General features: G+C 42.9%; 1 protein-coding gene and 1 pseudogene across 2 annotated transcripts; one reads left to right on the top strand and one right to left on the bottom strand.

The window, feature by feature from the left end:
• Window positions 1–4959: 4959 nt before the first annotated feature.
• Window positions 4960–12527, bottom strand: MC3R (melanocortin 3 receptor). Of its 2 annotated transcripts, none has more exons than XM_084848398.1 (3): window positions 9847–9919; window positions 9563–9729; window positions 4960–6654 (listed from the first exon to the last, which is right to left on the bottom strand). In XM_084848398.1, exon 3 carries the CDS (start codon window positions 6299–6301, stop codon window positions 5318–5320), a length of 984 nt encoding a protein of 327 aa, XP_084704524.1. In that variant the 5' UTR covers window positions 6302–6654; window positions 9563–9729; window positions 9847–9919; the 3' UTR covers window positions 4960–5317. The 2 variants fall into 2 exon arrangements, with proteins under 2 accessions (XP_084704524.1, XP_084704523.1); XM_084848397.1 differs by lacking the exon at window positions 9847–9919 and adding an exon at window positions 12295–12527 and having other exon boundaries at window positions 4966–6654.
• The window catches only part of LOC146348870 (uncharacterized), a 153540-nt pseudogene continuing 147862 nt past the window's right edge, over window positions 8958–14635 (top strand).

The raw sequence follows: 14635 nt of genomic DNA, 5'->3' as shown, positions 1-14635 counted from the left end.
AGAAGATAGGATAGGGTTTGAAAGATACCTCTCCAGGGAACCTGTTGGTTCCTTCCTAGAGACCACACTGCTGTGTAGAGAAAGTTCTGCAGCTGCTATGGAAAGAAGCCTTGAAAAAGGCTGGGAGCAGGTTGCTACTTTGGCAAAAGTGGCAGGGTGGCCATGCGCCCTACTTTATTTATTTATTTATTTATTTATTTATTTTATTGCATTTATACCCCACCTTTTTTCCTCTTGCAAGGAATGCAAGGCGGCTTACATAATCCTCCTCCTCTCCATTTTATCCTCACAACAACAACCCTGTGAGGTGGGTTGGGCTGAGAGTCTGTGACTGGCCCAAAGTCACTCAGTGAGCTTCCATGGCCGAGTGGGGACCAGAACCCGGATCTCCCACCTCCTTGTCCAACACTCTTGCCGCTACACCACACTCGCTCCATTTCCATTCCATTTGAGGACCTGGAAGAGGACAGCCCTCTATTTGAAGGCATCCTCTATTTCAATTTCCAGTCCAAGTCTATTTTAAAGTACTATAAGATGAGAGAGCAGGGGCTTTGAAGTTGCCTGCATTGCAGCTCTTCACCTCCCTCTAATGTTGCCACCCCCGGTTAAATGCATAGTTGTATGTAATGAATCAGGGGTGGTTGCTTTGCAATAGCAGACATGCTGGAGGTAAGGGGAGTTTGATCAGGATTGGGGCCATGCTGTACAGGAAAGGGGGGGTTAACCCTTTCCATTGTACCACAGTGTAGATTAATATTTTCGAACAGTAAGAATAATTGTCAAAGGAACGTTGTAAAAGGTTGTTTTGTTTTGTTATTTAAAGGAAATATGAACCAAACAAAGATATCTCAAGAGCTAATGCAGATGTCATTGACTTCACTCCAGCAGGATGGAGTAGTTACCCTTGTTGGCACTTTCCTGGCCTGTGCGCTAGAAGGACTTGTCATTTATTGAGCTCATATCCATTAATATCATATAAAGCACAAAACACCTGGCAGGTGACTTCAGAGCAGTTTTATTTGAGAGATGATTACTTTTTTAGCAGAGCAGCTCCAGACAACATCAAGTACAAATTAAATGAAGCTCGCAACAATGACATTAAAATGACAACCCCAAAACAAAATACAATAGATTGGGTATCATAAGAGCATACAAGAGACTATCCTGAGGCGTAATATCACAACAAGCGGAACTGCAGAATATAAAAGAGTAGATTACAGTCATGAATCTTAACAACTGTGACATACAGGGCTCTGATGCTCAAACAATTCCCCCTCCACCCATGAGCAATTTGCTAGGGGTTTCAAACAAGGGTCTTTCCCAGCCCTACCTGGAGATGCTGGTGATTGAATCTGAGACATTTTTCATGCAAAGCAGGTGCTCTTACCACTGAGCTACGGCCCTTCCCCAAAGGGGAACCTTGGGGTATTGGCACCTTGTAGAGTCTGTGAAACTTTGAAGCAGCCAGGGATATCAGGTTGGTCACCACAGCCTCCTGACTACTATCCTATTTAGCCATGCCTCTTATTTTTACTCTGGTCAGTAGAGCAGTGATTTTCAGACTGTCTTCCAGGGGAATCCAGGGATTCTTCAGAAGCTAATCAGGGTGGTGGGGGTGGTGTTCGCTTTGAGAGGCTCAGTTTCTGGCAAACTTCCCTGAAAAACAACTGGAAAACCACTATAGGTCTTCCTCTCCCCACAAAATGCGGCTACACCAATGAGTGTGTTTCAGGCAGCCTCTCAGTTCACATCTGGCAAGATGCCTGGCCAACACCCCATGTAAACTTAGTGTGCACCTTAGTATATTACCCAGAATCCTTTGCTACACATAGGGGTTCATGGCAGAATTACAGAGGTTCCTTGGACAAAGAGATGGAAAGTGTTCCCTCAAGTTAGAAAGTTTGAAAACGACTGCAGCCTTTTTCAGAATTACCGGCAAGAATACGATAACTGTAAAAACATCTCAGTCTACTGTTCTGGTTGCCTCACAAAAATCTCTTTTCAGGTGTTCAAAAAGGGGTAATGAGTATGTGTGAGAGAGGGAGAGAGAGCAAGAGTGCCTACAGAAGACAACTGGGCTGGCAGTTGAATCTTACTTCATCACTGGTGATGGGGCAGTGTTCTTCACCGCACCTGAGGAAAGCGGGGCTAGCTTGGAGTGGAGTGGGGCGTGCAGGATAGGCCACTGGCCCACACAGATCTGTCCTCTAACACCTCTCTGTGGCTCTGTGCCCCCTTCCTTCTCAGATTCCATGCCTGAGAGACAGCCACCTCACTCTGCCTAACAGTAAGGCCAGCCGTATTTAGGAGATTGATTCCTTTGAAACTCTGGGGACAAAGGGGGCTAGACGTGTTATATTTCTTCGTGTGCCATTTGTAGTTTGAGCCTCAGAAAGTGAAGCAAAATGGCTTCTGCTTGGGCTCTTGAGGGATTAGTTGGCCATTTCAGTACTGTTCATAATTGAGGAGTAAATATATTATCCAGTAAGGCAAAACCTCTTTCAGCGCAAGAGCTGAATTCCACTTTGGAAAAACTCTTAGGGGGCCACATTCCAGTGGTGGGCAGAACTGAAGGCTAAAGGGGCAGGGTCAAAAACTAACAAAACTATCCAAAACACCTGCATATTTTATCTTTAAGCTCTCACTACCAGTAACTAAGCCTTGGGAGAGGCATTTCAACCTTTTAGAATGGAGAAAAAACTGCACAGAGGCCAGGAAACCACCAAATGTTTGGTGGTTGTGGGAAAGTGGGTGAGTCCATCTGGGGAAACCTAGGAAGGCCAGATTTGGCCCACAGGCCTGAGGTTCTACATCCCTAAGTACAGGAAGTAAGAGGGTGATAATTAAAAGAGGGTCATGTAACTATCACCAATCTGTGTTTCTAGTTTTGTTTAGCACAAGAATGGGAACAAAAAATGAGTTGTCGGGTCTTCAGCTTACAGAGAAGCTGTTTATAAGAATTAGAGCTGTGCAGAAATAGCCTCTCAAAATTCTCCACCCTATTTGTGGGCAGAGAAACTGGGGAGACAATTTCACCCAATTTCTCCAGTGGGAGGAGAAATTCTCCAGCAGTTTCCCACAGGTAGACCATACAAAATTAACTGAAGTGCAGAAAGCCAGGGAGGCTACCAGAGAGATTATTGTGCAATGAAAGACAGGATAGTCACACATATTCCTCGGCCACCTCATAAGCACAAGGACCTTAAACTCATCCCGTGAGAATCTCTTCAAAATTTTCTTCTCCTTTGAATGTCTTTTCAAAAGCAAGTTATTTTCTATCAAAATGGTCAAAAAAAATGTGGGAGAAATTTTCAGCACAGCACTTATGAGAACATAGAAATCATTCAAATCATTGCAGCAACATAGGATTAAGCCACCATTTTCTCTTCTCACTCTCTTTCCTTCCTTCCTTATCAGCTTTCTGTATTTTTTTCTGAGTGATGTATCTGCCTATGCAATACCTCTGTGTAGTGAAATGAAATCAAATTGTTTCAGAAGCAGGGCCAAATTGGGAAAGTTCTGGACTGAACAAGAGCCATAATCCAGCTGCAAGCAACCAAATCTTGATACACGGGAGGAGATAAAATACATTTGTGCTGCAATCCAGTGCTCACTTAGCTGGAAGAAAGTCCCATTGAACTCAATGGGGCTTACTTCTGAGTAGACCATGTATAGGATGGACCAAATTAGATAGCTTCATGAAGATTTCCTTCTAATTGGGAAACAGTTCTTCCCTCGTTTTATTTTTTGGACAGTGTATACCATCCTTCCCCAGCCTGGTGCCCTCCAGATGTATTGAACTAGAGCTGCCATCATCCCTAACCAGCATGGCCAATGCAATACTGGCTAGGGATGATGGGAGTAGTAGTACTGGGTTGAGGAAGACAGGTGTATACCTTCACAATTCAGCCATGCAACAATTCTCTCTTTAGAGGCAACTCTGTGCTGTTATCTTTCCAAGAATGCGTTGCCTGTCAAATTACAATTCCTTTTATACCAAGATGAGGAACACAGAATAAAATACCCAGAAGATATGAAATAACTATTTTTAATTGATCACATGCTTTAGCACACACACATACACAAGATTCTGACAATCTTGTGTATGTGTGTGTGGAGGTGGGGTGGTATCTGGGTAGGGGTGGTATCTGGATTGTATCTGGGTAGTACTCTTAAATCTGAAGACAAAATGTTCACATAGATCTGCTCTTGTGGTTTGTTACAGAGAACAGCCAGAGTTACAGTCTTTTCTATCCTCTTCTGAGGGTTGCTACTCACATCATTTTAGAAGACAAAGATACACTCTTTAGACACACCTGTGATCTGGAATGTGCCTGTAACTATTAAGCAACTAGAACTGGGGGTGGGGACAGTGAAAGTTATCCCGTAACTATGTTGTGTTTGTTCTGAGAACACAGGGCTGAGTATCTAAAGTCTCCCTGAAAGCAATTCCTTTCCTAGCTTGCATTTTTATGGCAAAATAATGGTTTTGAATTTACAGGTTGCTCAAGATATGTCTTTTTAAACAATGTGGATGCTTACTTGAGAAAAGCAATTGTTTGACAGTGAAGGATAAAAATAATATCATTTGCAGTGCAGTTCTGAGTAGGTTTACAGACAAGACCATCTGATTTCAATGCTGCTTACACCTAGGCATAGGATTGCAGTCATGCAACTCAATCCTATAAATCTTTTCTTGGAAGTAAGTCACACTGTTTTTGAAGGGGCTTACTGATAGGTAAGTGTGGATAGGATTGCAGCCTTACAGTGCAATCTCATGCAATCTACTTGGAAGTAAGCCCCATTGAGTCAGATGGGACTTACTCCCAGGTATGTTTGTATAGGATTGCAGCCTTGGTCTTTTCAAATGAAACATTCCCATCCAGAATGGCCAAACGTTCAATGTTACAAGTCGCCAACATTTAATAGTTGTGTAGATGGAAGAATTTAGCCAGGTCAAGGTTTCTAAGCAGATTTGCTGAAATGCTTTATTCTATATAACTGCGGGAAGTACAGGAGCCCTACTATGGAAATATACATCCATTTCTCTCAGAAACACAATTGATGGACACTCTTTCCTCTCCCCACAAACCTCTGTGATTTTGCTTCTGTTATCGCTATATATACAGAAGCAAAATGCTTAAATGCACTCTTTGACAAACCTGTAGCAAAGGAAGAAAAATCACAGCTTTCTCCCTTCCCCTTCCCAGACCTTTAGCCTTTCTGTGATCATTGCTAGCAATATGGCACTTTTGAGACAGTGTTTAGGTCAGTGTTAACCATTTAATGTCTTCCCAGACAGTAGAGGGTTAATGCTTCAGAGCATGCACTGTCCTGAGCTCATGCTATAACAGCAGCAAACTATTTCCTTGAATGTCTTTCGCATCTCCAGGCTCCGGAAAGCATAAATAAGAGGATCAATGACGGAGTTGCACATAATAAGAACCAGATAGGTGTTAAAGTGTGAGGTGTAGCAAACACAGTGTGGGTTGGTGGGACAAGAAATGATCAGAATGAGATGAAGGAAAAAAGGTGCCCAGCAGGCAATGAAGACGCCAAGGAGAATAGTGATTGTAACAGCCCCTTTCATACAAGTACGCTGATGGGAAACACCATCTACCGGGAGGGCAGCAATACGCTTGACATGCAAGCGTGCAAACAAGAACATGTGAACATAAAGTGAGGCCATGAGGAAAAGCATGGTAAAGAACATGGTAATGAGGCAGACAATGACGGTTTTGCTCTCATAGTAGACAATGAACATGATGCCACAAAAGATGCAAGCAATCCAGATAACACCGATAAGAGCTAGAGCTTTCTTCACTGTCATGATGCTGTGGTAACGGAGTGCATAAAAAATTGTAATGTACCTGTCGATAGCTATGACCAAAAGGTTGCATATGGAGGCAACCAAAGAGATACAGATCATTGAGTCAAAGGCATTGTCCATGTGCTGGATGAATTGGTCATCAATGATTAAATATCCATTGCTCAGGATGGCAATCATGATGGTTTCTAGGGCATTGGACATACTCACGAGTATGTCTGCTGCTGCCAGGCTACAAAGGAAAAAGTACATGGGTGAATGGAGGTTTCCATTTTTGATCACTGCAAGGATGACCAGGATGTTCTCCAGAATGCTGATGATCCCCAGCGTCAAGAACACCTCGGCTTTGATGAAGACTTGTTCACAGAATCCACTGTCGCTCCTGCTGCTGAAAAGGACTGAATCATTGACTTGTTCAGTGGTGTTTACTAACACAGGCTGAAATGTAAGAGCCCAATGTACAGTCGTGTTCATTGTTGAAGTAGAGGATATTCAGGTTTACAAGCAGTCATGGAAACTGTGTCCATAAAAGAGAAAGTCCATCGGAAATGTCTACATGCTCTTTACTGAATGAAATCAAGCAAGATTTGGATGGGAAAAAGTCCTAGTTATTCAGTGTAGAGTTCTGAATCCATTGTTGAAAAGACTGTTCTTTTCTCCCTCTAGTGAAATCAGATGAAGCAGCAAATGCTACAGAAATTGTGGCAATGATAGCCCGTTTTGTCATTCACCTGTTGATATAAAGCTTTATGATCTGCAACTGTGTTCTGAGACTTCTGCTGGATCGGAGGTTCAAGAACATTTCACAGCACCTCTTCAGTATTCATCTGTGAGGAGAGAGCAGGAACAGTAAAAAAAAGAAAGAAAAAAGCATTGGATTTTATATGTTCATGAATGGAGAAAAATATACACTCCTACTTAATCTTCTGTGCCTCACAATGACCACTGGAGAGCAAGTACCTCTTTGATTGACAGCCACAATCGCAAGCCATATAATCCTCATTTCTCTAAGCCTCTCTCTGCAGTTAGATTCAAAACTATTTGGTGCCCTCTGCAGATCAGAGAGATAATTTTTACAGATTTTGAGTCTGGTATTAGTCTGGTACAAACCTTATAACCAAGAAGAACTCAGAAATGTAGAATGTAAGAAAACCCTATTTTCTGAACATATAATTAATAAATAAACTACATTTGAAGTGTTTTTGCAACCAGAATCCTCCTTTGTGATTATTTTCACTCCCAAAGGCTGTAAATCATTGCCAAATTTCCAAAAATAATACTGTACTGACTTTTGGTTATCTAAACACATCTGTATGAAACAAGAAGCTTACTTATTGATATACTATGCCATCCCTTCTCACATCAGTCCGTGATGGCTTGTTGTTTTTATTATTATTACTAGTACTATTATTATACATTGCTACAATTGTTTTGGTAATGAGTAGCAAATTCACAAGAACCTCTCCTGTGTATATGGGGTGTTTTTTTCAACGTAACTTCTCTCAAGGCCATTCAATCAGTCTCATCTGTGGAAGTCAAATTTTTGTTGCAGAGATCACATTGGTTCCTTGGATACCTCTCCGTGGTTTTGTACTTTGATGTCTATTCAGCCTTGAGTATGGATTGACCGCATAATGATACTTAAGGCAAAACAATGACAAAAAGCCTCAAGCCTTTTTGAGAAAAAAATCCCATGGATATATATTCAGCACAAACATACAGTTGAGAGATGCCAACAAGAGACATTTTTCTCACTACCCTTTATTTTAATTCTACACCGAAAGTAGTTGAGATAATGAAGAAGGACATTCACATAAAGAGCTACCACCACTCCAAGTTCTTTCCCTTTCATTCTCATAAAGCCTAGTTAAACAAAATGTGTCCCATGGCCTCCTCTGGCTATCTGCTTTTCCACCTATGCCTCACATCACTGGCTGTTTGCTGTGAGGGTGAAGCAATGTTGCCATAATCTCTACCCTATGGTAAGTTCTGTGTGGCTTAATTGGAATAAAACTTTGAACTGAACAAAAATTTATTTAGTTAGAGCCACAAAACAATATCAAAACAATTGCCGATACAGAGCTAAGTGTACAAGTAGTTTATTTAGCACAAGAATGGTAGTATCAGGTCCCGGACATTGGTGGCAGGTGTCCTTGACTAGAACACTCGGGCCAGGGGTGATGGTGGTGGGCAGAGAGCCAATGTTACTTGGGCTACGATCAGACACTGGTGAGGCATGGGTAGGGATGTACGGGCTGTGTAAAATCCGCTCCGTCTGTGTTTCATGGATTGTCAGCTGCCTTTTGCTCTGTTGTCTGCTCACAAACGGATGCAAATATTTTTGGGGGGGGGGGAGTCATGCAGAAAAATACACAAATAATTGCATAAGTATTTATGTAAGTATTTACAGAATTTGTCTTAGTGCACAACATTTAGAGTATTGTCCCCCATTGCATTTAACGTTTCCTCAGCAGAAACGTACATATTTTTCTACAAATTTATATGTGCAAATTTCAGGAAAGTAAAAAAAAAAAAAATCATCTGAAAGCCCACGGACTCTGCGTGGCCTGAGGAGGTTGCTCCACAGCAGATTCCACAGGTCAGATTCTTAGAAACCCGAGCTCATTTTAGTCTGTCCTGAATTTCTCCAGCATCCTAGGTATGGGAGGACCAGAGGCAAGAACAGGGTCCAGAGCAGGCAGTAGGCAGGTACAATCAAGGCATAGCAGGGCCAGAGGCAAGAGCAGTATCCAGAGCAGGCTAAGGTCAATTACCCATCAAGCACTGCAGGGCCAGAGCCAAAGGTGTCATCGGGAACAAGCAAGGGTCAAGTATGAGCAGGGCATAGCAGGATCAGGAACAGGAGGCAAAAGCACAATGCCACCACTAGAAAGACTCATGGTGCTGTGGTAAAGCTTGGGAAGAGGAGGAAGCACTTTATAGGGCTTCCTGAGGCTCCCAGCTCCTGTGTGTTAGAGGAATTGAGAGCACCTGCAGGCCCAGTGCTCGATCCTGCAAGTACTGCAGTGTGGACCAGGCTGCTTTCTGTATCTGCCCACCAGGTGAAGCTGCAGAGCTTCCCAGGTCACACAGATCCTGACAGGTAGCCCCATCTAGCCCAAAGAGAAACATGTCATTCCTGCTTACGAACTTTGTACTCAGCCGGTACCAATATTCCTCTGGTGTCATATCCCCTGAGTCGAACATCGTGGAGAAGCTGCCTGTGCAGAGGGACCTTGAGGAAGATGACGGGGATCCTGGGTCCCTGGGGGAAACAGCCATTGTACCTTCCCCTCAAGAAACACTTGGCCCCTTTCAGACTCAGAGGCAGATGCCAAGTGGCCACCTAGCCACAAGAAATACAAGGTGCATAAAAAGGCAGCTCAGCTGGTTACCAGGTACAGAAGTGCCCATCTGAGGAATAAAGATTTCCCATGAGTAGATTTATACTCATGAGCAGGACTCTACCCATGAGTAGACCATTCCTCAGGTGGCACTGATGGCCTGCAGCTGTGCTCTGGATGGGGCTCTGAAGGCTCAGGCTTAACAACCTTCAGTTCTAGGCACAGAGTGCTGGAACAATGTCTGTGCATCAGCTCCCAGACTCCTGCCTTGTCCTCCTCTGCTAACCTTGCTCTTCTCTGGACCCCACTGTGGTTGGACTTTGTATTGCCTTGTCTGTGTTCTTTCCTGGGCCTCTGTGTGGTTGGACCTTGGACTGCTTGTTGATCTTACCTTCAGAATTGACTCCGGCTAAATCCCTGCAGCTTTGTCCCTGTGCCGCTGTAAACAGGACATCCGGTTTGCCAAGGTGCTGGACTCTTCTGCAGACTACTTTTATTCCAAATCACGGGACAACGCAGTAATGGCAACTTATAAATTGCAGCTGGAAGGCCATATGCCTGCAAAAACAAAGCAAATATAAGCAACACTAGAGATATAAAACTGATTCCCATCCCCTTGCAAATCAGTCATGCACATATATAAATTCAATTTATGTTACACAAGTTGATAAGAACCTATAATTATTAGTCAGCTCTCAGCTCCCCAGCAGAACGAAATGACTCTTTTCCTCCTAGTTCTCCTTTGAATGATGACTTCACTCCTGCTGGGCTAAACCACCCAGTTCAGGGGGGTTACACTGACATCACATCACACATGTTTATCTAAACATTATAAAGAACTGGGACAAAGGAACAACTCTGTGTTTCCTGTAACATCTCTTTATTGATTCATTTATTACATTTCTATCCCACCTTTCCACCAAATGGTACCAAAGTCGGCTAACAGCAATAAAAATGCAAAAATAAAACACGAAATATCAAAAGCAAGGCAGATAAAACACATCAATAAAATCAATAACACTAATTGAACACCATAGCCAGTTGAACAAATTGCGACATATTTACAGAGGCCATAGGAAGTCAGGATATCAAGCCTAAAGCCTGTCTGAATAAAAATGTCTCTGCCTGCTATTGGAAGGTCATTGGAGAAAGGACTAGATGGGCCTCCCTTGGCAAGGATTTCTGGAGCCTGGAAAAAGCTACTGAGAAGGCCCTCTCTTGAGATCCTATCCAATGCTCTGCAAGTTGATGTTACAGAAAGAGCCTCTTCTAAAGATCTTAAAACTTGGGCAGGCTTGCATGGGAGAATGTGTTCTTTGAGATAGCTTGGCCTCAAGTTGTATGGGGCTTTGTAGGTCATAACCAGCACTATGAATAGTGTCCAGAAATGACCTTGTAGCCCAAAGGTACCAATGTGCTCACGGAAACCTCCCTTGGTACTTTCTAGGCTTCCTGCCTCTCCTCATTTTTATTGTCTTTCTTAAGGTTTTTAATTTATTTGTTTTAACTGGGAGGTCGGCATGCTACAAAGCAAAGACCTGCCCTCCAGCACCATCTTTATTTGGGTTCAAAAGAATGGTTGTGTTTTGGCGCTCAGGTCCCATTACTGCCTTGTGTGGCTTCTTCACAGTTCACACTAAGCTTTTATCCTGCTATTGAGATTGGTTACTCACAGAAGTTTGCGGGTCCTTTAGATGATGTGAACGTCCAGGACATCTCCTACACTAAGGGCACAATTCTATCAAGATAGGCGGCTGCCTCCAAACTTGGAAGCGACCACCTATCCAAAGCAAGGCAGGAGAGGCAAGGGGGGGATCTTTCCCTCCGCACCTCTCCTGCCCTGCTATTTTCCGCTAGACAGCCGTTTTCAGCTGTCTAGCCATGGGAGAGCCGACCAGGAGAGGAGGCTGCGTGTACGACACATAGGATGTGTCGTACATGCAGCTCCGCTCTCCCTGCCCCAGAATGCCCCCAGCCCTGTCCCTTTTCAGTTGCTCCACGCTCCTCTTCTGAGCATGGAGGACAGGGCTCCTCCGTGCTGCCTCGGAGACAGCGTGGGTATGGGGAGAGGTTGGTTTTCTGGAAATGGACCTTGGAGCATGGGCTCTGAGGTCGGTTCCTGGAAAAGAGCATATCCTATTGCCCTCTAGACAGTGTCTAGTGGCCATACGATTGCTCCCTCCATGACCTTTATTCCATTTTTAAAAGATCAGAGATAATGAGCTATCAAATTACAGTGCTTGAGTTCCACTTGAGTTTCCTACGTGAAAAGAGGAAAACCCACAATAAGAAGAGCTAAACTACAGCACCATCTAGTGGCTGTATAATGAAACATGTCAAAAACACAGATAAGGCGGAAAAAGCAGGGGGAAAGGCGGGGGGTTGGGTGGAGGAAGCATGTGTAAAGGGATTCTGTCATGATTCTGCATTTGAAACGGAAGCAGAGAGCCCTATTTCAAATGTGGGATTTAGGCTGGTCTAGAGATTTAGGTTATTTAGGTTATTGAGCAGTTTTCTTTTAGGCTTACTAGTTTGCCTTCTGGGAAATGAGTACTTTGTGACTGGCCATGCCCACCATGGCAGCCATTTTATGACTGGTCAAGCCTCCCCCATTGCAACCATTTTGTGAGAACACCCACAACTCCCTCAACATTCCAAATGTGCCCACCAGCCCCCCAAAGTTAGGGACTGCTGATATAGCCAAAGAAGCTGCTGAAACATGGGAGTTACATGCTACCTATAAATGGCCTGGGTCAATAGTCTGGCAGCAGCATTTTGACCCAGTTGAAATTTCCGAACACTTCAAAGGCAGCCTCACATACAGCATGTAACAGAAATCCAAACACCTTCTTATGACCTTAACCTTTCCTATAAAGCCAACATTTTCCCTTTCTTCTGTCTGCATGAGATTCCCCAGGGAAACACTAACAGGAAATCTGAATGGCCCTTCATGTTTTTTGAAAAATCTCATCTAAATATTTCCCTCTGATCATACATGCATATTGTACTTGTCTTTGACTTTTTTTCGTAGACTTTCTGTTGTTGATGAGGTTTTGTCTTTTCCTCCTGTTATTTTTGCAGAATTATGCTGTATAGCTGTTCGACATTATAGCTACTGCATACCTTCAACAGAGGCTCCAAGCAAAATGCTGTCCGTTAACCTTCCAAAGCTGAGTTTTTTTCTTTAAAAGATAACACATATTTGTAAGCACTTATCCAAAGGAAACTACATTTTCTGCTGATGGCATTTTTTCCCGGTTTTTAATCACCAGCAAACCTCTGGTTGAAAGGTATGATGAGCTCAATCTCACCATCGAAATTAAGGAACAATGGGTTAAATGCAACATTACGGTAGTAGAAATCTGCCAGCGTGATGCGTTTTTCTCCCTCTCTCCTCCCTTCTGTGGCCTTCTGTGCCACTCAGATATCTGCTTTGGGGGGTTTCCCAGCCCTCTGGAACAATTTTTGAGGGCATGTGGGTAGTGGGGGCTGTGGAGGGGAAGGGGATCTAACCGCTCCTGATTCTGCTGACAGAACTGCTTCCATGAGCAGAATGACATAACTGGAGACAACCCAGTATGTTTCTTGCATTACAGTTAAGCAATAACATTTCATCATTTGTTTTTCACCTCTCTTACAAGCCCTTTCTCTTATTCCAATCCCTGATACACAGTCCAGTCCAGTCCAGTGAAAGAAGCTGGTACAACATCACCATCATGTATTTTTATTGAGTCCTTAACATATGCTAGTATCTGTACACTGGATAAAACAAAAAAATGAGGCCTGCCTTGCAGGCTTGCAACATAATCATCTTCTTCCTTTTATTATGTAGAAATAAAGGCGAGGAAGAGTCCTTTTCCTGCCTGTACCATTGGGCTAGAAGTTGCCACATCAGATCACCAAGGGGTAAGGGCAAGCTCTAGGGTTCAATACAAGATCCCTTTATTTCCTTCCAATATTTGAGAAACCTGAAATGGCTTTCACTCAGGACTGCCAAACTACTGTAGATGTGACATTAAATATGTGATTTGCCCTTGCATGCTTGTTTTTTCCTTTTTACTCCCCCCCCCCCACTTAATTTTAAGGATGTTTTCCTTTATATGCCAATGATACAGAACAGTACAGTATCCCATTGTGGAGGTTTGAGGCCTACAGAGGCAAGGAAAAAGGTCAGGCCTAGAGGGCTGGACGGTTTTGTTGTTGTTGTTGTTGTTGGGAGGGGGTATCCTTGAGAGGAGTAGTTTCATTTCCCCAGTTAAGTTTCATTTTTTCAGGTATGAAACAGTACTCTCAGTTTTGAGGGAGGAAGGTATATAAAGAGAGGAGAGAGCCAATAAGAGCAGAGTCAGGGAGGCCAGAGGTTGAAGAGGGAGCAGGAAAAAGTAGCCTGGAAAAGTCTAAGTACCGCTGGGGAAAAGGAACTTGCATTTTGCAATTTCTATTTTCCCTTAATGCCTTTTGTATCACTCAGCTCTGTTGTCTAAATAGCTTTACTTGTTATTTGCTCACTTCAATTTACCAGAAAACTGTTGTGGTTAAACCCTGTGTCTAGAATGTCGATCAGCCCATGTCTACAGCCTAAACCCCAGGTTATTGGGAAGGGGAAGTTGAAAAGAAGGAAGGTGGGACTCTTAAGGAGGCAAGCGATCCTTAGGGAGTTGTTCAGGTGGTCCAGGCCATAGGTGGAACTCTGACACCCGTAATGACATGTAATAAGTACATAAACAATTCAAAACAAGCAAATAAGAAAAAAAGGGTTTTTTGATGACTGCTATTTTGTAAAACAAACAATGAAAGAACACAAGCGCCAACCATGCAATCAATGTTGTATCTAGTTTGTTCCTGAAAGCAACTGCAACGTCACATCTGAATGCAAGTTCTGTGTGATGACGGGATTGTCCTTGAAAATCAAAGCTTGAGACAGGTTTCATTGTCTCTTGCTGAGCACAAAAAAGAAGCATGCTTTCTTGTTGCCAGTATTGAGCACAAGCAGATAGCCGTATCAGACTGTTTTACTGAGCATCTATTCTAGTGACGTTTTCTGGCAACATTTTGTCATTGGGAAAATGCATTGCTGGCACTGAATAGAAAGGGATATCTGTGTATGGAAGTAGCCTTGTGCATGTATAGCTAATGCACGTATGCATTGGGAAGAGAAAATAGCTCCATTGGAGAGCACATGCTTTGCAAGCAGAGGTCTCAGGCACAATCCCTGGCATCTCTAGGATCAGGTGATGCTCATTAAGACCAGGGTTGATAAAAATCAATGATTTTTTTAAAATGGAGTTTTAAAATAAAAACAATTAAAAATGTAAATTGAATTTTTAAAATTTAAAAAATATTTTGAAATTTTCTTAAAACAATTAGTAAAACAAAGAGCCTAGGTCAAAGATATCATCATGAATGCTAATTATAATTTTTAAAAATTATATTCTTTGAATATGTTAGCAGTTTATGGAGATGG

This window comes from Heloderma suspectum, chromosome 4 (genome assembly GCF_057233095.1).
Source record: "Heloderma suspectum isolate Gila_16-S chromosome 4, 16-S_ref, whole genome shotgun sequence".
NCBI classification, from domain to species: Eukaryota; Metazoa; Chordata; class Lepidosauria; order Squamata; family Helodermatidae; genus Heloderma; species Heloderma suspectum.
This window is presented reverse-complemented; position numbering and strand designations above follow the sequence as displayed.